The 24,168-nt window shown below is 49.4% G+C and overlaps 1 protein-coding gene across 1 annotated transcript; it reads right to left on the reverse strand.

Moving 5' to 3' along the window:
• Window positions 1–7,424: 7,424 nt before the first annotated feature.
• On the reverse strand, window positions 7,425–21,202 carry Lactbl1 (lactamase beta like 1). Its single transcript, XM_048443125.3, has 7 exons — window positions 21,191–21,202; window positions 18,524–18,659; window positions 16,097–16,206; window positions 13,278–13,435; window positions 12,108–12,346; window positions 9,185–9,290; window positions 7,425–8,409 (listed from the first exon to the last, which is right to left on the reverse strand). Exons 1-7 carry the CDS (start codon window positions 21,200–21,202, stop codon window positions 7,425–7,427), a joined length of 1,746 nt encoding a protein of 581 aa, XP_048299082.1.
• Window positions 21,203–24,168: the final 2,966 nt, after the last annotated feature.

Here is a 24,168-nt window from a genome sequence, read left to right on the forward strand (position 1 = left end):
GTTCCAGGACAGGCTCTAAAGCTACAGAGAAACCCTGTCTAGAAAAACCAATAATAATAATAATAGTAGTAGTAATGATGATAATAATAATAATAATAATAATAATAATGGAGAGGCTTTAAGGTAAGGATGCATAAATAATCAAGAGAAGGGATGGGAACATAGACGTCTATTCTCAACAGACAGGAAACAACAATGGCGTGGTAGAAACATCCGTCTAAACAAAAGGATTAATGCTAGATCGTTACCTCATGCCTGCCTAAAAATTAGCTCCAGGCTTATTAAAAGCACAAATATGAACAAGCAAAGCTTTCCAGTTTCAGAAGACTACTTTCCATGTCTCTGTGCTTTGGTGAAGCTAGAGTAACACCTCCCTGCCCACCAACCCATTACAGTTAATACGTAAGCTACAGGCAGGCTCTTGGAGTGCTTGAGAATGCAGGGACTGTGATTCTGCTTGTCAAAGGAATCCCTTCTCTAATCGTGCCTCACAGTGTCAGCGGAGTATCTCAGTCAGGGTCCTCCGGAGAAACAGAACTGGCAGGACATACATTAAGATTTAGTATAGTCGGGCGGCCGTGGCACAGCCTTTAATCCCAGTACTCAGGAGGCAGAGGCAGGTGGATTTCTGAGTTCAAGGCCAGCCTGGTCTACTTCAAGGACAGGCCCCAAAGCTACAGAGAAACCTTGTCTCGAAAAACCAAAATACAAAAATGGGGGAGGGGATTGATTTATTCTATTTCAGCATTTCCCCAGCAAATCCCTATTTGGTAGGACCAACCAGCAGCAGGCAGGAAGTCCTGGAGCGGGTAGATACCACTGACCATGGTGAGGCTACTCTCTCTCTAACCTAACCACTTCATTTTCTCTTAAGATCCTTCGCTGCTAAATGAGGTCCACCCAGATTACATAAACCATAATCTCTTGTGCAGTTTTACTCTTCTGGCTTTTAGGAGGGAATCAGCACCCAGCTCCCAAATACATTATATTTATGTATGTATTACATACATACATATAATAAGTAGGAGACTTATTCCTACTTATTAATGCCAGGTCTTAGCTTGACTTGTTTCTTTCCAGCTTTTCTAACTTAAATTATCCCAACTACCTTTTTCCTCTGGGCTTTTTCCTTTCCTTACTTCCGTATATCTTACTTTCGCTCTGACTCAGTGGCTTGCTGTTTAACTGGGTGGCTGACCTCTGACATTCTCCTCTCCTTGGTCTCTTGTTCCTCCTCCTTCCTCAGTTCTCCTTGTATTTATTCTCTCGGTCTGCCAGCCCTGTGTATCCTTGCTCCTGCCTCGTTATTGACCGTTCATCTCTTTATTAGACATCAGGCGTTTTGAACAGGCAAAGAATCACAGCGTCACAGAGTTAAACAAACGCAGCGTAAACAAGTCACACACCTTAAAATAATATTCCCCAACAACAATCCTTAATTTAAGTCAGTGGATGAAGCTGTTAATCACATCTACAAAACACCCACTGAGAGCTTGACCTTCTCGAGAAGGTCAAACAAAGACCAAAAGAGGTGAGGCGGCTGGCGGGAGAGGTCTTTTATGTGGATGATGGTTTTGTATATTTGTTTACTTACATATTTATTATTGGAGGGGCCATTCAACACAGTTTGCACGACGAGGTCAGAGACAGAACCGTCGGTTCTCCCTGTCATATGCTCTGTGGGTCAAACTCAGCTCCTCAGGCTCAGCTGCCGGGCCTCAGCTCACCAGTTCATTTGTGTGCTTATTAGAGACGGGGTCGCGTGTATTCCAGGCTGACAAAAAAAACCTCAGAATATAGCCAAGGATGATGTCAAACTCTTAAAGATTTATTTACACTTCGTTCCCAGCACTGTCATAGACTCTCACAACCATCTGTAGCTCTAGCTCCAGAGGCTCCGGTGCCACCTTCTGGCCTCCTTGGGCACCAGGAATGCACATGGTGCATGTGCGTACATGCAGGCAAAGCATGCAATAAAATTAAAAAAAAAATTAAAGCACAATAAAGTTAAAGTCAGCCAAGGAATGAAATAACGGGAGACGAGAAGCAAAGGCACTGAGGAAATGGCTACCTGCTGGGCAAGCATGAGAGGACCTGTGTTCTCATACCCAACACCATGGGGAAGCAGGTGTGGCGGTGATGCCAGTCACAGGTGTTAGGGAGGCTGAGGCACGAGGGTCCTGGGACTTGGTCCGACAGTCTAGCTGGTCAGTGAACGTTAGGTTCAGTGAGAGAATGTCTCAAAAATAAGGCAAAGGGTGACATATGAAGACAACGGCCATCGCCTTTTGGCCTCTACATTCATGTACATGTACGCGTGCGTGCGTGCGTGCGCACGCGCACACAGACACTCACAGCTCTTTAACTCAATCACATCTGAAGTCCTTTTCTGCCACATAATGATACTGGTTTTAGAATGTGTATATCGGAGTGTTTGTTCAAATGAATTTTTCTTTTTGTTTTGTTTGTTTTGTTTTCAAGACAGGATTTCCCTGTGTAGCTCTGGCTATCCTGGAACTCACTCTGTAGACCAGGCTGGCCTTGAACACAGAGATCCACCTGCCTCTGCCTCCTGAGTGCTGGGATTAAGGGCATGTGCCACCACCGCCCAGTGAACTTTAACATTTTAAAACGTTGCTCTGTAAAACGATGCTAAGAGGATCGAATGGTGAGCTATGTACCAGAAGACACTTGTAAACCATGCATTCAACAAATGACTAACCCAACGAGAGCAAAGACAAAAAGATGTATGTACTACGGGAAGGGGCACATAAAAAATTTCAACATCATTAGCTTTTAGGAAATTGTAAATTAGAATCACAGTGGCATCTATTAAAATGATTAAAATAAGCTGGGCTTGGTAGTGCATGCCTGGAATTCCAGCACCTAAGAGTCTCATCTGAGGTACCACAAGTTTGAGGCCAGCTTGGACCACAATGAATACTTCCATTGGCCCCCAATTCTTTGCATTCCTGGGGCATTTATCCCAGAGAAATAAGAGCAAGTTCACATAAATGTGGGTAAACAAATGCTCATAGCAACTTTATTCATAGGAACTGCCAATTGGAAACAGCCCAGCATCCTTCAAGAAGTGAATGATCAACAGTCGGTGGTGGCACATCGGGAGGCAGAGGCAGGCGATCTCTGTGAGTTCAAGGCCAACCTGGTCTACAGAGCGAGTTCCAGGATAGTTGGGACTGTTACACAGAGAAACCTTGTCTCGAAAACAAGAGAAGGGGGAGAAGGAGGAGGAGGAGAAGGAGGAGAAAGGGGGAGGAAGAGGAGGAGGAAGAAGAGGAGGAAGAGGAGAAGGAGGAAGAGGAGGAGGAAGAAGTGGCGCATGGTTAGACAAATAGTGTTCCATTCATCCAGGGAGCCACTACTCTCCAACCAGAAGGAGCAAACTATTGATGCTTGCAGCCACTTGAAATGCCTGGAAACCCATCCTAAATGCTGGGGGAAATCCCCAAAGTTTACCTGCTTCCTCCCAACTCCATTTAATACCTGAAATTCCTTTTTTTTTTAAAGAGTTTATTATTATTTGGGGTGTTTGCTGTTAATCCTAGCACTCAGGAGGCAGAGGGAGGCAGATCTCAGAATTTGAGGCCAACTTGGTCTACAGAATGAGTTCAGGACAACCAGGGCTGCACAAAAACACCCTGTCTCAAAAAAAAAAAAAGCAATTACTTTTATGTGTATGTGTGTGCATGTAGCATGTGCCCACAGAAGCCAAAAGATCACATCAGACCCCCTGAAACTAGAGTAATAGACAGTTGTGTGCTGCTTAAGGAGGGAATCAGACTCCAGTTCTCTGCATGAGCAGCGAGTGTTTTCAAGTGCTGAGCCATCTCTTCAGCCCCCTCCCTTACTTAAATATTTCATTTATTTAGTGTGCTTGTGCACATATATGTATCCGTGTGTGTGTGTGTGTGTGTGTGTGTGTGTGTGTCTACACACAGGTGTCATGGTACACAGGTGAAGGCCAGATAACAACTCAGGGTAGTTGATTCACTGCTTCTATCGTGTGGGCTCTGGGCATCAAACTCAGGCTGTCAGGCAAGCACCTCTCCCCGAAGAACCGTCCTGCCAGCCCCTAATATGTGATGATAGTACTAAAATGACAGAATTCCAGAAATACAGAGCAGGCTGTGCTTGCTGGGGCTTAAGGAAAGGGCAAAGCTGGGAGAGCAGGTGGAGACGGTTAGGAGTGGGGAAGGCAGGGCTGTCGCGCTGAGGAAAGAGCTTTGGATCTTGGCTGCATTAGATCAGTGTCTTACAACATTCTGCACGATGTCCCTGGGAGAAGAAACTGCATGAAGGCTACTCCAGTTATTTCTGACACTTGTATGGAGATTTGTAATTATCTCAAAATTAAAAGCAGAAGCTTTTAAAAGACACACAGGAGCTGGGCATATTGTGTACCGGAAGATCATCTGCCTACTAGCACACATAGTGTGAGGCCCTGGCTTCACACTCCAGTGTGCGTGTGTGTGTGTGTGTGTGCGTGTGTGTGCATGCGTGTGTATGTGTGTGTGCACGCATGCGTGTGTGTGTGTGCGTGTGTGTGTGTGATACAAAATGTAACCCCTAGCTTTGCACTGGTTTTAACAGGCATAAATCTCATCAAAATGTTAGAACCTGCCAGGCATGATGGCACACACCCTTAATTTTAGCACTCAGGAAGCAGAGGTAGGCAGATCTCTGTGAGTTTGAGTCCGATCTAGTTTGCAAAGAGAGTTCCAGGACAGTCAAGGCTGTTAACATAGAGAAACCCTGTCTCAAAAAAATACACAAACAAAAAAGTTGAAACTCTGTTCTTCAAAACACCATGAAGAAAATGGGCACAGGGCACATAACTGTGATTCAGCAACTCAGAAGGCCAAGGAGATAGGAATTCAGAGGGAGTTTGGCCAATGTAGTGAGACCCTGTCTTTAAAATTTTAAAACCTGGGATGGGAGAGTTGGGGAAGTGGTTCAGTGGTTAAGAGTCCTGGCTACTCTTCCAGAGGACCTGGGTTCAATTCCTAACACCCACATGGTAGCTTACAACTGTCTATAACTCCAGTTCCAGGGGATCTGACACCCTCACACAGATATGCATCCAGGCAAAATACTAAAGCATGTAAAATAAGAATAAATAAATCATTTTTTTAAAAAATTAATTCATACTGCTATTGCAGAGGACCTGAATTTAGTTCCCAGCATCCACACCCACAGGTTCACAGTAGCCTGTCCATAACTCCAGTTCTGACATCGTCCCTACACTCATGAAAACATATCCCAAACTACCATACACACGTATAAACTTTTAAAATATATATATATTACAAAGAGGAACAGGGGTTGGTAGTATAGCTCAGATGGAACAGTTTGCCCAGCATGCATAAAACCCTGAGGGTTTGTATCCAGTACTGCATAAATGGGGTGTGGTGGTACATGCCCATGATCTCAGCACTCAGGAGGTGGAAGCAGGAGATTCACAAGTTCAAGGTCACCCTGGGCTACAGAGTGAGTTCCACAGCAGCCTAAACTACGGGAGATTATGTCTCAAAATATATAAGTACTGATGTACATAACAAAGGAAAATGAAAAAAATCAATCCAAAGAGTGGAGGGAACTGTATCCAGAGAGAGAGTGTGTGTGTGTGTGTGCATCTATACATATATATCATATATATATATATCTTTTACAATTCAATAAATAGAATACAGTTAAAACCACAGTGAGATATGACTTCAGAACTACCAGCATGGCTAAAATTAAAAAGACTTACAGAGCCAAGTGTTGCCACATACGTGGGCAACAGAACCACCACACATTTCCATGCGGGGATAGAACATGGCACCAAGCTTTTGGAAGACTGCCTGGCAGTCACATCTAGAAACTTACCCAAGCCAATGAAAGCCTATGCACACAGGAGAACTTGCACACAACGTCTTTCCCTAACAACCCAAATGTCCATCAGCGGAGGAAGGGATGAAATGGCACCGCCATGCCGTGGAATAAAAAGCAGTGAACTACAGATGCACATGAAGACTCAGACCTCAAAAACAGCACACTGAGCCCAAGGAGATGCACACACAACCTCTACGGTGTGATCCCATTCACACCACACTCAGGAGCAGGCGAAACTAATCTAAAATGACAGGAGACCATCCTGTGGTTGCCTGGGGCTGGGGGAGGGGGAGAGAGAGGGAGGTGACTGCAAAGGAATAGCAGGGGTGGTGCTTTGGGGGTGATGGAAATCTCACGGACCTTGATTGTGGTGACGGGTATAAAGATTTTTCTAAATCGTTTAAACTCAGGCTGGGGATGTAGTTCAGTTGGTAGGGCACTTGCCTAGTATGCAATGTCCTGGGTTCTATTTGCAGCCCCATTAAATGAATATATAAACTGCACCTGATGGTGCCTTTAATATTAGGCAAATTGTAACTCAATTAAAAACAAAAACAAAGCTGGGCGGTAGTGGCGCACGCCTTTAATCCCAGCACTTGGGAGGCAGAGGCAGGCGGATCCCTGTGAGTTCAAGACCAGCCTGGTCTACAAGAGCTAGTTCCAGGACAGGCTCCAAAGCTGCAGAGAAACCCTGTCTCGAAAACAACAAAACAAAAACCTGTTGTTCTTTTAAACAGCATCTCATGTGGCTCAGACTGGCCTGGACCTCCTGATCCTCCTACCTCCACCTCCCCAACAGTGGAGTTACAGGTATGTGCTACCATACCGTGTTTAAGCAGTCTTACACAAGCGCTCTACCTTCTGAGCTACATTCCCAGCCCAGAAGGAAAAAGCTGTTTTTAAAAGGCAGCACTGGTCCCGGTATTTTGTCTTTGTTTCAAAAGACACAAAAATAATATTTCAGAATTTGTTTGATTGTCTGAACAGTCTCCTGCAGTCCAGGCTGGCCTCGAACTCCTGATTCTCCCAAGTGCTGACTTGTATCACTGTGGAGGAGCAATGCTTACATGTTTAAATGCTCACTGTAAATTCTTGTATAACTCCTCCTCCCAGGTGAATAAGGGCCGTTTGAAACCAGCTGTGGTCCAAGGAAGACCCACACACACACCACTTTGTCAACTATTGTGTTTTCTGGTGGGCCTCCCTGCCAACCTCGGGTGGGAAGCTGGAGGAAGGGCAAGGTTGGAGCTGGACAAACCCATGCAGCGGAGGCTTCAGGGAAGAGAGGCTGAAGGGAGGCTGCAGGTATGGCAAGGCTGCAGTGGCGGAAGGTGAGAGGGAGGCAGGCAATGTCAGGGAGAATGGCTGTAAGCAAGAGGCTAGAGGGGGAGGTTGCAGGAGGAGGCTACAGGTAAGAGGAGAGCATCAGGATGGTATGGACGGGCTGGAGGTATGGGGATGGTTGCATGCATGAGCAGTGCAAAGGCATGGGTGGGAGCTGCGCTAGGGCGCGCGCAGGGATCGCCAGCTCACTGGGAGCTGAACACCGGCCTGCGCTGCAAGCGCAGCACTCCATAAGTGTTGAGTCCGGGCACGTCGAAGCCTGGCGCCAGCCCGTGGCGGTCCAGTGGATAGAAACGCACCAGCTGGCCGTGCTGCGCCTCCAGAGACAGCCAGGCGTCTGCGAGCGGCAGCGTGCACGGGAACTCACGTGCCACGTGCAGCTGGAAGATGCGGCCGCGCACGTGGCGCAGAGCGAGCGATCGGAAGGCGGCGGGCACGAGCGCCTCCACGCGTGGCCCAAACTGACGCAAGCGCAGCTCGCCACGCGGCCCCGCAGCGCGCACCTCGTAGAAAGTGCGGTTAGCAAAGGTAAAGAAGCCGGCAAACGGGCGCGCGCTGGGCGGGGGCGCAGGGACGCGCTCAGCATCGCGCAAAGCGTGCTCCAGAGCAGGCAGTAGCGCGTCCAGGGCGTCAGCCACCAGGTCACGCGTGGGTGGGCGCGGCCCCGCCAGCAGCAACACAAACCCTAAGCGCAGCGGTGGCACGAGCGCCAGGCTGGCGGCGTAGCCGTCCAAGTCGCCGTCCTTGCGCGCCACTCGGTATCCGCGCTGCTCGTGGAACTCCCAGGGTGTACCAGTTTCGCGAGCGAAGTAGCCCTGGGCACAGGCGCGCAGCGGTGACAGCAGCGTGGCCAGGCTGTCTGGCCGCAGCAGCCGTCGGGGCCCTGCGCCCAGTAGCGCAACCGCCAGCCTGGCCAGGTCTGCAGCCGTCGAGTACATCTGGCCCGATGGCCTGTACCAGCCCAGATCGTAGAGTGGCGCAGACCGGCCGCTGCCATAGAAGCCAGCAGCCAGGCGAGAGCGCACAGCTCCAGTCAGTGTAAAGCTAGTGTCGCTCATCCCCAGCGGTTCCAGCACCTGCTCAGATACCCAGCGTTCATAGTTGCCCTGCGCCGTGTGAGCAGCGAGCACATGGGCCAGAAGCGAGAAGGCCAGGGTGCTGTAGTGGCATCTGGAGGGAGACAAAGGGGCATCGGGGCGGGGTCCAGGATATGATCTCCAGGACAGTGTGGTGGCGCCAGGAGGGAAAGAACACATGACCTTCAGTATTTGGAGAAGCAGAGGAAAATCTGGCTCAGTGTGTCAGAGGAGTGCCAGCAGCCTCTGTCTGACATATGTATGTTGTCCGTCCTCCACCCCCACCCTCAAGCTCTCAAAACTACACTTCTTGTTCAACTGTCAGACTTTTATCTGCATACCATCATCCATCGTGGCAAAATCTGTATTTGTGTCGTTTATTTCTTCACTGTGTCTCCCTCATCAGTGTAAACTGAAGCAAGGGGCCTTGGTTAAATGTTTGCTGGTATATCCAGCGCTTAGCAGATTCTGGGTGGAGTAGTTGCCCTAATTGCTTTTTGTGTCCTGTTCGTTTTTTTTTTTTTTAAACAATTTCAATTGTGCAGCCCAAGCTGGCCTCCATCTCTCCATCCTCCTGCCTTAGTTTCCCGAGTGTTGGGATGACAAATGTGCACAACCACGCCATCCCCAGAGCAGATGCTTATTAAACACTTCAGTTGCTGAGGGACCTGGAGACTGGAACAGACCTGGGTTCTGGGCCCAGCTCTTCCAGGCCTCGCTGTGCCTGCCCGTGGGGCCCTCAGTAGGATGTACTCTATTTCTGGCTGTAAGATGAACTTTATTTAGTGATTCCCAGATCCCGGCAGACTCTAACCATCTGGGAGAAACACTTCCTCAAGTGTAGCTGGACTTCAGGGCACACTCCTCACCTGCTTCCTGGGTCAGCCACCAGCACGTCATCCCTGAGCAGGTTCAGAGCCTCCTGGGTGCTCCCCCTCCACAACAGCGAAGTGCCCCGCAGCCTTCGGGGAAGCCCTAGGGAAGAGCAGTGGTCAGGCCTGCAGGACCTGTGCTTTGCTAGGGAAGTCCCATCTCTAGACCACCACCAAATCACCTTTTCTCACAAGCCTCCCCTACCCTCCCACCCCAGCAGGCCATGATTTCCCCTTCCTGGAAGCAAACTGTTTTCATTTCTTTCTTCTCTCCGCTCTCCCATGTGCCGGGATTGCAGGCAGGTGCCACCAAGACCAGGCCTTCCAAAGGCATTTAATACAACCTGAAATATTTAATATTTAGGGCTGGCAGGATGGCTTATCCGGTAAAGGCGCCTGCCTCCAAGCCTGACTCCTTGAGTTCAATCCCCAGGACCCCTGTGGCGGTCCTGAGGCAACAAACTCCTGTAAATTGTCCTCTGACATCCACACAAATGCCATGGTGTGCACGCTACCACACTACACACACGGACAAAAAAATGTAAAAAGAAATTAATATTCATATCATACATAGCATGGTATATAATCATATGTATTGTACATGCCTCATACATAAACATGTTTTTATAATTGGCATGTTTGTATAGTCTTTACGTAACTTTTATCTTTATTTCTGTAGCAGCACATAATACATGAACTTTTCTCCTACTTATATCAGTAAACAAAGAACGTCATTTAGAGCAGTGGTTCTCAACCTGTGGGTCGACAGCATCAGGAAACACATATTTCCGAATGTTTTTAGGAACTGAGACACCATTCAGTAGCAAAATTACAGTTACGAAGTAGCAACGAAAATAATTTTAGTGGGGGGGTATCACCACAATGTGAGGAACTATTTTTAAAGCTCGCAGCATTAGGAAGGTTGAGAACCACTGGTTTAGAGCTATTGTATTTGATTGCATTCCCCTAGTGACGAACATGTAGGTCATTTCTTCTTGTTTTGGTTTTTGTGTTTTGAGAGGGTCTCATGAGAGCCCAGGGTGACCTTGACCTCCTGATCCTCCTGCCTCCATCTTGGAAGTGCTGGTCTACACGTATCTTCCCACTGGCTCCCCTCATTACTGTAAACACTATTCAGTGAATATGCTACATGGGGTGACTGCATCTGCAGCAGAATTTTCTAGAAGTGGAATTTCTCAGTCCAAGGGAATGTATGCTCTTTTTTTTCCCCTTTGTTGCTGGGCCTCCACCCAGGGCTTTTCACATGCCAAGTGCACACTGTACTGTTGACCCCCAGCCTAATTTACTGGTGACAGACTGGGGTGGTGGCAGCCCTCAGGAGCTGGAGGCAGGAGGATCAGGAGTTCAAGGTCCTCTTCAGCTACCTAGAGAGTGTGAGGAACCCCACACTCTCAAGTGTCAAGTGTGGGCTACTTGAGACACTAACTCAGAAAGACAGAGCACTGTTGTGATCAATATTTGAATTTTCCTTCATACAGATTTGAGTCATTTGTTTGTCTGTTTATTGGGGGGGGTTAGTTAGGGTTTTTGTTGCTGTGATGAAACACCATGACCAAAGCAACTTGGGGAGGAAAGGGTTTATTTGACTTACTTATCACAATTCAAGGGAAGCCAAGGCAGGATCTAAAATAGGGCAGGAACCTGGAGGCTGGAGCTGATGCAGAGGCCATGGAGGAGTGCTACCTACTGGCTTTCTCCCTTTGGCTTGCTCAGCTCTTATAGAACCCAGGACCACACCCGCCTAGGAGTGACATCCCCCACAATGGGCTGGGCCTTCCCACTTCAGTCACTATTAAGAAAATGCCCTGTACGCTTGTCTACAACCAGATCTAATGGCAGCATTTTCTTAATCAAGGTTCGCTTCTCTCGGATGACTTTAGCTTGTGTCAAGTTGACAAAACACTAGCCAGCAAGGGGGGGGGGCTAAATTTAAGTCAGTTTAAATTCCCTCCACTGTGGTGGACGAGGACACCATCTCCATGGTTTCCCCGATCAGTGCACCCACTATTTCGATCTTGCCAGTCTGACGCGAACAGTGTGTCTCCGTGTGGTTTTAAGTTGTGTGTGTGTTTCGGTGAACGAGGGTTGGCATCATTAAATACTCCACAGCCTTTTCTGTGCCATGTCAGTCTTTCCCTGTCCTCCCCCTCTGTCCCCTGTGGGCTGTGGCTTTCCATGTGTCCCTTATGTGTGTGTTCAGGGAGTCTAGGTCCTCACTGTAGAGCTCCCTACCAGTTTTCATTTGTTGCCTTGCCATTGGCATGATACACAGATCCCAGCTCATTTGTCCGTGGGCTTTTCTCTGCCTGATCAGTATTCCCAGGTTTGGGCCAGGGACGGAGCTCAACTGGTGCAATGCTAGCTTGGCACGTGTGAAGCTCTGAGTTCCCTCCCCCAATGACATACATCCAAAACGGAGTGGCACATGCCTGTAATCTTAGCACTCAGGAGGTAGAGAAAGAAGGACCAGAAGTTCAGGGTCACCCTGAGCCACACAGCAAATTTGGAGCCAGCCTGGGCTACAGGAGGCCCTGTCTCAAATAAAGTAAGTCCCAGTGCTGGAGAGATAACAGTTAAAGCCGCTCTTCCCAAAGACCCAAGTTCACCTCACGGCACTCACCGGTAGCTCCAGCTGGGGAGGGTCTAGTGCATGCATACCTCTATGGACACACACACACACACACACACACACACACACACACATATGGCATACACTCATGCACAAACACACATTTCTAATACAAGTTAGAAACTATCCATGGCTCTTCCTACCATGGCTACCACCCATGGCCATTCAGGAACCAGAGCAGAGTCCTAATGGATGGTAATCTGTGTCCTGTGCCTGCCCCCTAAGGCCCTCAGATGTGGATTGGCTCAGCTGGGCAATTCTGAGGCTCACCTGACAGCTGACTGGCCATCCTCCGGAGAGTGACAGAAGAAGGCCTTAGGAGGGAGCCCATCTCTTCAGATTTCCCCTCTGGGTCCTGTGGTTCAGGGTCTCGGGCTTTGCCCAGCGGGTTGTTGATGGAGAAAGTGCTGGCATAGCGTTCCAGAGGGTCGTCCAGGGAGGCCACGATGCCCTCCTCCCACAGGCGGTACAGCATAAGCACAGGGAAGATCTTGGAGATGCTGGCAATCCTGTATTGGGGGACAGGAGTACGGAGGGCAACCTGTCACCCTCCCGACCTACTCCCCACCCTGGGCCCAGCCTCTGGAGAGAGCCTTGGGATGCGTAGAGTGTACCAGAAGCTGAGATAGAATGGACCGTTCAGCGCCTGCCCCATGCTAGGCCTTTTATCAAGGCCCACTTGTACCAGGGGCCTGACCTGGATTTGGTGAATCCTATCTCTCACTGACTATGTGGCCTTGGGCAAGTTACTAGACCTTTCTGAGAGTTTGACTGTTGGTTCCGTGTGGTAAAATGGGGGGTGAGATATGTGTGTGCACACATACGCATGCATGTGTGTGAGTATGTACATGTATGTGTGAGTGTGCATGTGTGTGAGTGTGCGAGTACACACGCTCACAGAGCACTCAGCATGGCCAAAAGGTGACGAGGACATAGTAAGCAAGATAAATAGAACTCTGGGCCCTGTGTCTGGCACCACAAAGGTGCGGTGTGAGACTAAATCCCATCAGGCCCCTGAAGTCCCCACAGCATCCCTGGGATCAAATGTATCCATTGTTATAGCTTTGAGGACTCTGCAGACAGCACATGAAAGGAGAGGCTCTGGGCACGCCGCCAAGTGTCTCCAGCTGCTTCCAGCTGGGCCAGTGATACTGACTCACAGGCCTGGGAGCTGCTATCGCTCCTGGTGGCACACTGAGAGGCGAGGAGATGGACTTCTTTCCTGTGCCTGTGCCTGTGGTCCCTGTGGTATGGCACTGGGCACTTGGACTTCCTGGCTTCCTCTGGACCACTGTCTCCTATGGAGTCATCAGGACTGAGCCACAGGCCCTGGCAGCTGGGACCCCAGCCACTGTTCTCTTGAATGTCCCCGCCTCCTATCTCTGCTCGGCTCGCCATCCTCCACATCCCCTCTGAGACCCCGGAGGTCACCCCACTAACCGGTATATCGTATACTCATTAGGGGTCCCAGAATTTGGATCCGAGCCGTTCTTCTTCCCAAAGTTGCCAGTCCAGAGCACAGTGTCGTTGTGGACAACAAGGGCAGACATGGCAGCAAGGCCTGGGGCCAACATCGCCTTGCGCAGAATCCCATCCACCTGGCGGAAGAAGAATAGGAGCTCAGAAGGTGGGTAGAGTGACAGCTAAGGCCCCTGTCTCAGCACACCCACCTGTTGCCACAGCTGTACCCTCGGAAGCTCCAGACCTCGCAACTCCAGTACCATGCCCTGTGAGGGCTAACTCTCTCATCAGCTTCCCTCCCACCGATTTTAGACATAGGGCTCCCTAAAGGATTTGGGGGTGTGCGTGTGGTTGGCATGTGTCTGTATTTCTGTTCACGAGAGGGGTGCTCATGTGTGCACGTGACATAGAAGCCGGAAGCTGACTCTGGATGTCTAAAACACCCTTCACCTTTATGTATCGTATCAGGGTCTCTCACTTGAACCCAGAACTTGCCAGCTCAATTAGTCTGGCTAGCCATCTTGCTCTAAGGGAATCCTCTCTCCACCCAAGCGCTGAGATTCAGGAAGGCCACACGTACCCAGCCTTTACACCCATGTGGAGTGCCTGAACTCTGGTCCTCATATTCGCACAAACCATTGAGCCATCTTTCCAACCCCTCTACTTAATCAGTTACCAGACACCTTGCCCCGTGGCTTTTCCTGCCCCATGCTAAGTTCCTTCTCCCTAGACACATGCCCTAAGCAGTCTTGGGGGGGGCGCTCAGTTCACCGATGTAGTCAGGGATTCCCTAGACATGTATACAAAGGGATCGCATAGCCCTGGTTGACACCCCAGTGCTCAGCAGGAGGAGGCTGCTTTGTCATTGAGTCCTGTGGCCCTGTGACATAAGTTATATCAGTAAATTGTCGTGTGCTGTTTGAGCTGCTGTGGAAGTGGAGTCATCTCCGCCACCATTTTGGACCCAAGTATGTTTGTGTCAGAGTGTCTTCCGAGACCCTTTGTCTGGAGATGGGCTGCCTTCCCTTGTTCTATAACAGGGAATAAGAATAGCAATTCAGTCCAGGAATAAAAGCAATCTGTCATTGGCACTACTAGAAAAGTTGCTGTTTAGCTTTAAGTATAAAACTTATATGGCCAGGCCGTGGTAGCGCGTGGCAGACTTTAATCCCAGCACTCGGGAGGCAGAGGCAGGCAGATATCTGTGAATTCAAGGCCAGCCTGGGCTACAGCGTGAGTTCCAAGACAGGCTCCAAAGCTACACGGAGAAACTCTGTCTCAAACAAACAAAAATAACCAAAAATATATATAGATATATACTTCTGTGAACTTGGTACCCTTTCCTGGTCATCAGAGAGTGCACAGCTGCCCAGATGTTTGACCCTGATCCCTTTGTGTCTCTTCTCCTAAGATGAGTGGCCCACACAGTAGAAACTGACTGACACCAAGGAGAGCCAGCCTGAAGTGGCGCAAGTTGTGCCCTGGTGTGCGTATGTGTGTGCACCCATGCGTGCGCTTGACCACGTTACAGTGGCCTCTGTGACATGGACTCCGTCACTCTCCCATTTCATCTTTCCCGACTTCTCTATGTGCCCCATGCTCACTCCACTTCCCCTGGGTCTTTCCATATGTTGGTCTCACTGTTTGGAGTGCACTCCTTCAACTTCTCTACCATACATATGTCATCGGACATCCTCTACCTGTTCAAATCTCCACTTTGGCCCTGCAGGGCCCTGCCAGCCTCCAGGACCTCACATCTCAGCCCCACAGTCCCTAAAACTTTCCTAATTATGGTAGTTTGAATGTAATTGACATCCATAGATTCATAGGGAGTGGAGTTCATAGGAGGTGTGGCTTTGTTGCATTAGATATGGCCTTGTTGGAGGAAGTATGTCACTGTGAAGGTGGGCTTTGAGGTCTCATATGCTCAAGCCACACCCAATGTCACAGACCACTTCCTGGTGCCTGGAAGATCAAGATGTATCTCCTACGCTCTCAGCTCCTTCTCCATTACCATGTCTGCCTGCATGTCGACATGTCCAGTCATAATGATAATGGTCGAAACCTCTGAAACTGTAAGCTACCCAGCTGAATGTTTTCCTTGACAAGAGTTGCTGTGATCATGGTGTCTCTTCACAGCAATAGAAACTAAGAAACTAATTTTCACTCTTTTTTTTTTTTAATTCTCCTGAGACAAGATTTTCCTGTGTAGACTGGGCTTTCCTGGAATTTGCTCTGTAGACCAGACTGTCCTTGAACTCAGAGATCTGACTGCCTCTGCCCCTGAAGTGCTGGGACTAAAAGCACGGGCCACCCCAACCCCAGGCTCCTAATTTTCACTCTTGCCCCTTAGTCAGAAATGTGTGTTATCTTAACTGCTTCCTTCACCTAACAGACTGACTAGGGGTTAGTTTGTCCCTACCCTGCTCTGGTGTAGCCCAGGCTGGCATCCACCTTGCAATGATCCTCCTGCCTCTTCCTCCCTAGCACCAGAATTCTAGGCACAGAACAGGCACTCAAATTTGTGTTGAAAACTGGTTGTGGTAGCTCACATCTTTATTCCCAACACTCAGGAGGCAGAGGCAGGTGGATACTTGGGAGTTCAAGGCCAGCTTGATCGACAAAGCCAAGTTCCAGGACAGCCAGCACTGTTATGCAGAGAAAACATGTTGAAAACCAAAAACTAACAAATATAAGCATGCTGAGTGAATGAATGGATGGATGGATAAATGCCACAGCATGGAGAGCAATTCCTTCTCTGCCAAGCTTTACCTATAACCTCCTGGGCTATCACTAACCTTCTCCAATGCCTCCTTCAGTACCGGGAGGGGGTGAGCCAGAGGCACAAGCTCGGGGTGACGCGGACACATCTTCACTGGGGCTGGGGTCACCTCTGGCTTCAAGGAACCTAGAGGACAAATCAGGAGGTGAATACAGAAGAGGTCAGATCAAGGGCAAAGGGACATCTTAGAAGACAGGAAGGCTGCAGCAAAGGTCAGAACTGTGCCTTGGGAGACATCCTCCCACCAGTGGGAGCCTTCCCAGAAAATGTTCAGTCATGGGCCAGCCAAGGGACCAAGGACCAAGGCATAGTGTCATAGATTGAGCCCCTTCAGATCTTAGCTACTAGTCCCCACCCTCCCTTCCTCCTGACAGGCTAAGCCCCATCCATCCATCCATCCATCCATCCATCCATCCATCTGTCCATCTATCCTTCTGCCCATCCAAAAAAACCTTGCTAGTTTTGTATGCTTGGGTTACATGAGCTTGAAACCCCAGTGGGGCTTCAGGCCTGAAACAGTAGGGGCAGCTTATTCTGTTCCCAGAATACAGGCACTGGTCATGGGGTGAGTCTCTCCTGTCCTTGTCCAGGTAGTGGCCATCATCACATGGACAAATCTGAGAAATTATCCCCGAGAGCACAAGATCCTAAGGAGGTTCCAATCCCAAGTGACTTGCATTCTTCCCTGACGAGAGCAGATTAGACCAGCAGTAGAACTGTCAACCAGCTCTCAGAACCATGATCAATAATCGGCTGGTGATGTTGGTGTGTTTGTTTATTCCCCTGTGGTGCTGAGGAGACCCCAGGACCTTGTACACTGTAGGCAGACACTAAGCTACATTGCTAGCCCCTGGGGTGGTTTATTCCTTAGACAGATAATTAAGTAGATAGTGCGGGTTTTGTCATTGGAGTAGAAGTCTTGAACAGAGCCTTAGCTTTGTCACCTTGGGATCTGGGTGGGTCTGGCATCTGTAGCCCTACACACAGATGGCCCCGGGGAGCCTCAAAATACATAATCGAGTCAACAAATCTGGGTGGGGCCTGAAAGCGCCTACATTGGGGTAGGGTTGGGGGTTGCCCCAGCATGAGTGTAGAGATCAGTAGGATAACCTGTAGGAATTTCCTCTTCTTCCACCAAGTACCTTTATCCAGTTAGCCATCTGGTCTACCCAGACTCTGGAAAGTTTGCAGTAGGTTGACACTGACTTTGCACCCACTGGATCTGCTCACACAGCTCAGGTCACACTTCAAATGTCTTGAAGTTTCCCCACGACGAATTCATTTTGTTGACTTATAATAGCACCTGGCCATTAAGGCTTGGTAGTCTGAGAATAGTGGTCCTGAATGCTTACCCAGCTGTGGGCTGTTTGCTTGAGCAACCACAAAGTCCCTTGAAAAGGAATTAAGAAAAAAAGAAAAAAGAAAAAGAAAAAAAAGAAAAGGAATTTACCCCAGAAAGGACTGGGGTCGGGGGTGGAGATACTGGGGAGTTGGTAAGAGGGGTTGAGTCTGCTGAAGGCTCTTGGGCCCCTGGGAGCCCCAGGCATCGGCTGAGCTCTAAGTTGGCAATATGAGTGACAGGACTGGGAGAAGATGCTCCCTGATACAGCGGAGACTTGGGGTGCTGGATGCTATGGCAACAGGGTGGTGTCCATCTGTGACTTGCCCCTGTGGAGTCCTAGAAGGAACAAGGAGGTCTTTGGAAGGGGTAAGGGCCAGGTCAGCTCACTGAGCAAGGGAAGCACTGTTTAAACTTTAATTTTTTTTTAAGATTTATTTATTTATTATAGATACAGTGTTCTGCTTGCATGTATGCCCGCAGGCCAGAAGAGGGCACCAGATCTCATTATAGATAGTTGTGATCTACCATGTGGTTGCTGGGAAGAGCTCGGGACCTCCGGAAGAGCAGCCAGAGCACTTAACCACTGAGTCATCTCTCCAGCCCTTCAACTTGGATTTTTAAAATCAAAATTTTAAATTCGTATATGCATCTGAGGCACACACACAGGAGTACACACGCATGTCGTGTGTACGCATGTGGAGGTCAAAGAAACAAATCTACGTAGTCAATTCTCGTCTTCAACCTTCACATGGGTTCTGGGGATTGAACTCAAGCCATCAAGTTTATTTGGCAAGGGCCCTTCTTTACCCACTGAGCCATTTCACCAGCCTCTGCTTGAGCATCTCGGGAACCCTGAGTTGACCCCCAAGCTGGATGGCTTCTGAAACCTTGATGACAATAGGATTCTCGTTTTGTTTAAAAGAACCTGACCGCGTGCAGAGTGCCCTGTGGCCAGAGATAAGCAGTGTGACTTGGAGCGAAGAGGCCTCCGCTCCTGAGTCTAAATCTTAACTGTCCCTATTCACCCTCGCGTCCTTGGCTGCTCCAGGCCCAACAGGGACCCAAGCCCTGGGGGTGGCTGCAAGTGGCTTCTTCACTCACCAGTCTGCAGCTTGGGGAGATGGTACTGCCACAGGAAGCAGCCAGTCATGGCCACTGAGAACAGGAAGAGGAAGCCGATGAGGGCCCGCGAAAACCATTTCTTTTTCCCTTTTAGGAGACGAGGCTGGTGGCAGGCCTGGGGAAGCAAAGGCACAGGTCATGGGCTCTAGGGTCTGCAGGGAGAGGAGGGTACCTTCACCCGTGAAGCCGAGGGCCTCCCCAGGGTAAGCGCCTCATCAACTCTCCACGCCTGTCTGGCCCTGATGCCCTGGCCTCTCCTCGCCTCACCTAAGATATCCTGAGCCCCACTGAAATGCTGCCTCCTCTAGGAAGTCTTCCCCACCTTGCCTCACCTGTGACCCTGGGAGTTTAAATAGAAGTTCCTAAGTGTAGAACCATGGCATACCTCCCCACCTTTCCCACTGCCAGCCTCCCTAATGGGTGAATCCTCCACGCCAGGGGCACCTGTCCCCTTTTTCTTCTTTAGCCTTTTTGGTGTACTGGTTACTCAGTACATGTCAGAGGTTTGCACAGCACAGGCCTTGTCACACCCTACTTCCCGGGCACCTGCCTCTTCTGCATCTCCAGGTTCCTAGGATAGAGCCCCCAGCGGGCATGCCTGAAGCTTCCAGCATGTGGGTACTACTCAGTGTGGTTCTAGAAGGCTCTTCATAACATCCTACCACTGTACCAGTCTTCCGAAACAGGTAGAAAAGCCTCTGCGGTGAACAGAATGAACCTAGGACACCCCTACTCCTGTGCATGACCCCACAAGCTCACTTGGGTGGGATCATTTCTTCGGTCTGTCATTGGTGCTTTTTCAGGGGTGAATGGATGTTTGTTTGAGTTTCCCCAGGAAATTACACAACAAGAGTAAATCCATTCTGCCCAGTTCTCAACCCTTGTATCTGACAAGGTGGCTTGCATCTGACCTTCCTTGGTCTCTTCCTTGTCCATGTCCTAGCAACACCTTTTTCCTGAGCAGCCCCTAGGCACCAGGCACTGTGCCAGGTTCCTGGAGTGAGGCATCAGGGATCTCCACCCTCACGGAGCTGCCACCCAGACAGTGCCTGCTGCCTGTGACGCTTGTGGGCACAGAGCATCTTGGACCCTTAGCTAGCTGACTCGACCATTCTGGTGCAGCGGTAACAGCCAACGTACACATCAGCAGGTCCGTGTAATTAATCCTCGTACCTCAATGCAAGCAGCAACTGTTATTTCCCTGCCTCTCGGGAAACATTTTGACATTAAAAAGCATTGAACTTTGCCGGCACGTTAAAAGACAGTTCAAACTTAGCCCTGCTTCCTGGATCCATTGAGACCCTAGACAGCACCCCTCGGGATGGGGGGAGGGAGCTCTTCAGTGTGAAGGAGAGGATGGAATTCTCTATTGAGTCTTTCTTCATCTGCTTGTTTTTCACGGCTTTTCTGTGTAGCCCTGGCCGTCCTAGAACTTGCTCTGTAGAACAGGCTGGCCTAGAACTCAGAGGTCCGCCTGCCTGGCACTAAAGGCGTATATCACCGTTGCCCCAGCCACATCTTTATTTTTATATCTGGAAATCCCAGTGGGCTTCAGAATTATTTTTTTACCTCTAGTGCTTGGGGTCCACACAGAAGCCGTTCTTTATTGAAGCTTCCTCTGTGTGTGTACCTGTACATGTAGAGGTCACAAGCCAAAGTCAGGCATCTTCTTTATTGTACTCTACCTTGTTTTTTGAGGCAGGGTTTCTCCGTGGGACATGAGGCTCAGTGATTAGGCAAGGCTGGCTGGCAAGAGAACTCCAAAGATCAACCTGTCTCTGCCTCCTCAACACTGGGAGTGAAGGAGCACACCACTGTACCCCGGAGTTTTTACGCCGTACTGGGGAATTGAACTTGGGTCCTCATGCTTACACTTTCCTGACTCAGCCAGCTCCCTATCTACTTACAAATTTTCACAGGCCTGGATCAACCCAAATGCCCTTCTCAGTGATGAATGAGAAATCAAATTATGGTACAGGCATCCAGGCAATGGAATGTTACACAAACATGTAAAGAGTAGAGGTTTTGTTTTGTTTTGTTTTGTTTTTGAGACAGGGTTTCTCTGTAGTTTTGGAGCCTGTCCTGGAACTAGCTCTTGTAGACCAGGCTGGCCTCGAACTCACAACGATCCACCTGCCTCTGCCTACCAAGTGCTGGGATTAAAGGCGAGCGCCACCACCGCCCAGCTAATAATAGAGTATTGATGTATACAGTGATGTGGATGAATCTCAAAGGCACGGGGCTAAGCAGAGTAAGCTCCACTCAAAGAGTGGCAGACTGCACACCACTTGCATAACACTCTGGGAAGGGCAGTAAACAGACCTAACTTCAGCTCTGTGCCTTCCAGCTTTGGACAAATTACTTCACCTCTTGGAGCCCCTCCTCTGGAGAGCTCAGGCGATAGAAGCCCCTAGAAGGCTGTGCAGCAAGCATATGGGCCGGTGAATGAGTCGTTTGACAAGAGTTGGCGCAGCCCTCACAGCTGCTGTGCTTGCTCCACAGAGAAACAGGCAAGGGCAGAGGCTCTGGTGAGGGGTGCAGGTGAACCAACCAGGGTGGGGAGGAGGGTGGAGTCACTGAGCGGGTGGTTGGGGAGGAACCAGGATGGTGACCAAGATGATGCATGATTTCTGGTTTGAGCCTCACCCGAGTCTTCATCCTCTCTAAGGCATGGAAGATTCCAAATCCTTGAGGATTCAGGCCTGTAGCCCAAGAGAACCTGTGGGCAGGAGACAAGAGGAGCAAATGCAAAAGGAGGTGGGAGCAGTAGGGAGATGAGGGCCGGAGAGGTGACTCAGGGGTTAAGATCACGGGGTGCTACTCCAGAGAACCTGGGTTCAATTCCCTGCATCCAGGCTGTAACCACAGTTCCCTGCATCCAGGCATGCACAAGATACAAACACACATGTAGGCAAAACACTCACACACATGTAAAATAATAATAATAAAAGGTCCTGGGAGAAGAGAGGACAGAGAATAACTGGATGTAGGGGAAAGAGGACCCTTCCCAAGCTCAGAAGCCCTGGCCAGGTCAACTCACATTGCCCGATTGGCCAGAACTGTCCTGGTCTTTATACTGGAAGACCCACATTCCCCCAAACCCTTCTATCTCAGACAAACCTGAGCAGGTGGGCACCTTACCTACCCCAAATCTCCCAACAGACCCAGGCACTTAATTCCAAGTCCCCTCCCCAGCCTGTCCCACAACGATCTGCCAGGCCCCCCCGAGTCTCACATCTTACCCACTTCTGGAAGGATCCAATAGGCCCCACAATTCGGCCTTTCACAGGGTTCTGAGAGAAAGGAGAGTCCTCCTGGGTTCTCTGCCTGGGCTTTACCCAAATGCCCAGCGGTGACAGATGTGACCCTCATTTCTCCCGTGCTAATCCCTCCCTGCTCTCTGCCTAGAGGATTAACTCCCAGAAGCCCCAGCAGCAGGGAAGCTGGGCAGATGTGTCAGATGCTCCATGTGACCTCTGGAGCTATAGATGGGGAAATAAGGGACAGTGTGGGCCCAAAGTAACTCTCTCTCCAGGCATCTCTGTAGGCCCAGAGTAGAAAAGAGGTGACAAAGGACTGCCACCAGGATCTGACCCAGAGGCCTCCAAGACCACTTTGAAACCTCTAGCCAGTTCCCCAGTCACTTCTGATACGTGCAGGAGCACCCTGGCGACCTGGAGGTGGCACTCTTTTGATTTCTTTGCAATTGAGGACAATAATAACTACACCTAATTAAGAGGGGGCGAGTTACTTGTAAAGCAAGAAGCCTGGGGACCTGGCTCCAGGAAGGACCCTGCCAAGGCTGACTCCCATGAGTTGACTTTGGTATCAAACCCCCAGCCTGATCCTAAGGCTGACTTTAGATTTTTCTTAGTGGATTTTCTGGAATGTCAGAGGACAATTTGCAAGAGCTGGTTTTCTCTTTCCACTGTGAGGGTCCCAGGGATTGAATTCAGGCCATTGTCTGTGTCTTTGACCTGTCCTGCAGTTACACAAAGCAGAATATTTTGTCACACTTCCCATCCAAAGAAGCTGACGTTCAGAGATGTGAAATTCCCAGGAAGTGCCAGGGCTAAGGTTGGAGCACAGGAGCGCCACTGGGAACGCCTTTCTTGCCCCACATCTGACCGACTATGAGGTTCTCAGGACAAGGATAACATCTCAGAGCTAGGGCTGATAAACTGAGTCAATTAACTCACTGCAGGAGCTTGCAAGCCTCCCCTTCGGGATACCCACCAGTCTTCTGTGGCGCTCCTCCTGGATACTTAATTTGACCCAGCTCCTGAAGCAGCTTTTTCTCACCTGCAAGGCCAGGGTTATTCACAACACAGCCAGAAGAGAATCCACACCATGTCATACAGCAACATAACCACTAGGTGGCAGCATATGTACACAGGTAAAATCTCGTTCCTCGCTTGTGTCCCTTTTTCACTAGAGATTTCGGGCTGAAGAAACATGAAATAAGAAAAATCATACACACACACACACACACACACACACCAGGAAGGGAGGAATTATGCATCCTCTTTCTACATGAGATATCTCGTATTATACTAGCTGCCTCCTCCTTAAACATTTTTTTTTAATTGCGTTTGTGTATCTATCTGCATATACCGCTTTGTGCACAGAAGCGTAGTGCCCTGTGGAGGTCAGAAAAGGATGTCATATTTCCTGGAGATGGAGTTACAGGTAGCTCTTAGCTGTCTGACATGGGCTCTGGAAACCAAATTCAAGTCCTCTGCAAAAGCAGCACCTGCTTTTTCTTCTTTGTTTTGAAATTTTTTTATAGTTTATTTAACTTTATTATATGTACATTGGTGTGAAGGTGTCAGATCCCCAGGAACTAAAGTTACAGACAGTTGTGAGCTACCATGTGGGTTCTGGGAATTGAACCCAGGTCCAATAGAAGAACAGCCAGGGCTCTTAACTGCTCAGCCATCTCTCCAGCCTCCAGCAGTCTCTTGATCTTTGGGGAAACAAGCTCCTTTGACTGCACAGTGTAGGCTTACCCATTGCAGGACCCCTGTGCAGAGTTCAGTGAGGTGATATTTTTTGTGCTTTAACAAATAAAGCTTGCCTGAAGATCAGAGTATAGAGCTAGCCACACTAGTTAGTCATAGAGGCCAAGCAGAGGTGGCACACTTTAATCTCAGCACTCAGGTCACAGAGGCAGACAGGTTTCTGTGAGTTCAAGGCCTCCCTGGGCTACGAGACTGAAATCAATCTAAAAGAGACACAGCCAAGCAGTGGTAACCAGCACCTTTAATCCCAGCGCTAGGGAGGTGGAGACAGGAAGTGCTGTGGCTGGGGGGGGGGGATGTAAGGCCCTTCGGTCTGAGGACTCAGCAGAGGTAAGAACTAGTGGCCGGCTGCTCTGCTTCTCTGATCTTTCAGCATTCACCCCATATCTGACTCCTGGTTTTTATTATTAAAATCCATTCGAATTCATGCTGCAGTTCAACCCAGCTGTGCTCCTTAGTAATGGTGTGACTTTGGTCAGCTATTCTGTCTCTTCTTGGACCTCAGCTGTACATGGGTGATTGAAGACACTACCCTAGAGATGTGGGCGCGAACACTTAGTAACACAGTAGTCACAGGTAGGAGCACGCGGCCGCCGGGTAGCA

The sequence above is a fragment of the Myodes glareolus genome, chromosome 6 (genome assembly GCF_982192425.1).
Source record: "Myodes glareolus chromosome 6, mMyoGla1.1, whole genome shotgun sequence".
Taxonomy (NCBI): domain Eukaryota; kingdom Metazoa; phylum Chordata; class Mammalia; order Rodentia; family Cricetidae; genus Myodes; species Myodes glareolus.

Excerpts from the sequence above, each read along its gene's own strand:
- Lactbl1 (XM_048443125.3), bottom strand. Across the intron at positions 12,347-13,277 it reads AATGAGTATACGATATACCG|GATTGCCAGCATCTCCAAGA; the intron begins GTTAGTGGGGTG and ends CCCCCAATACAG. Across the intron at positions 8,410-9,184 it reads GTGGCTGACCCAGGAAGCAG|ATGCCACTACAGCACCCTGG; the intron begins GTGAGGAGTGTG and ends GTCTCCCTCCAG.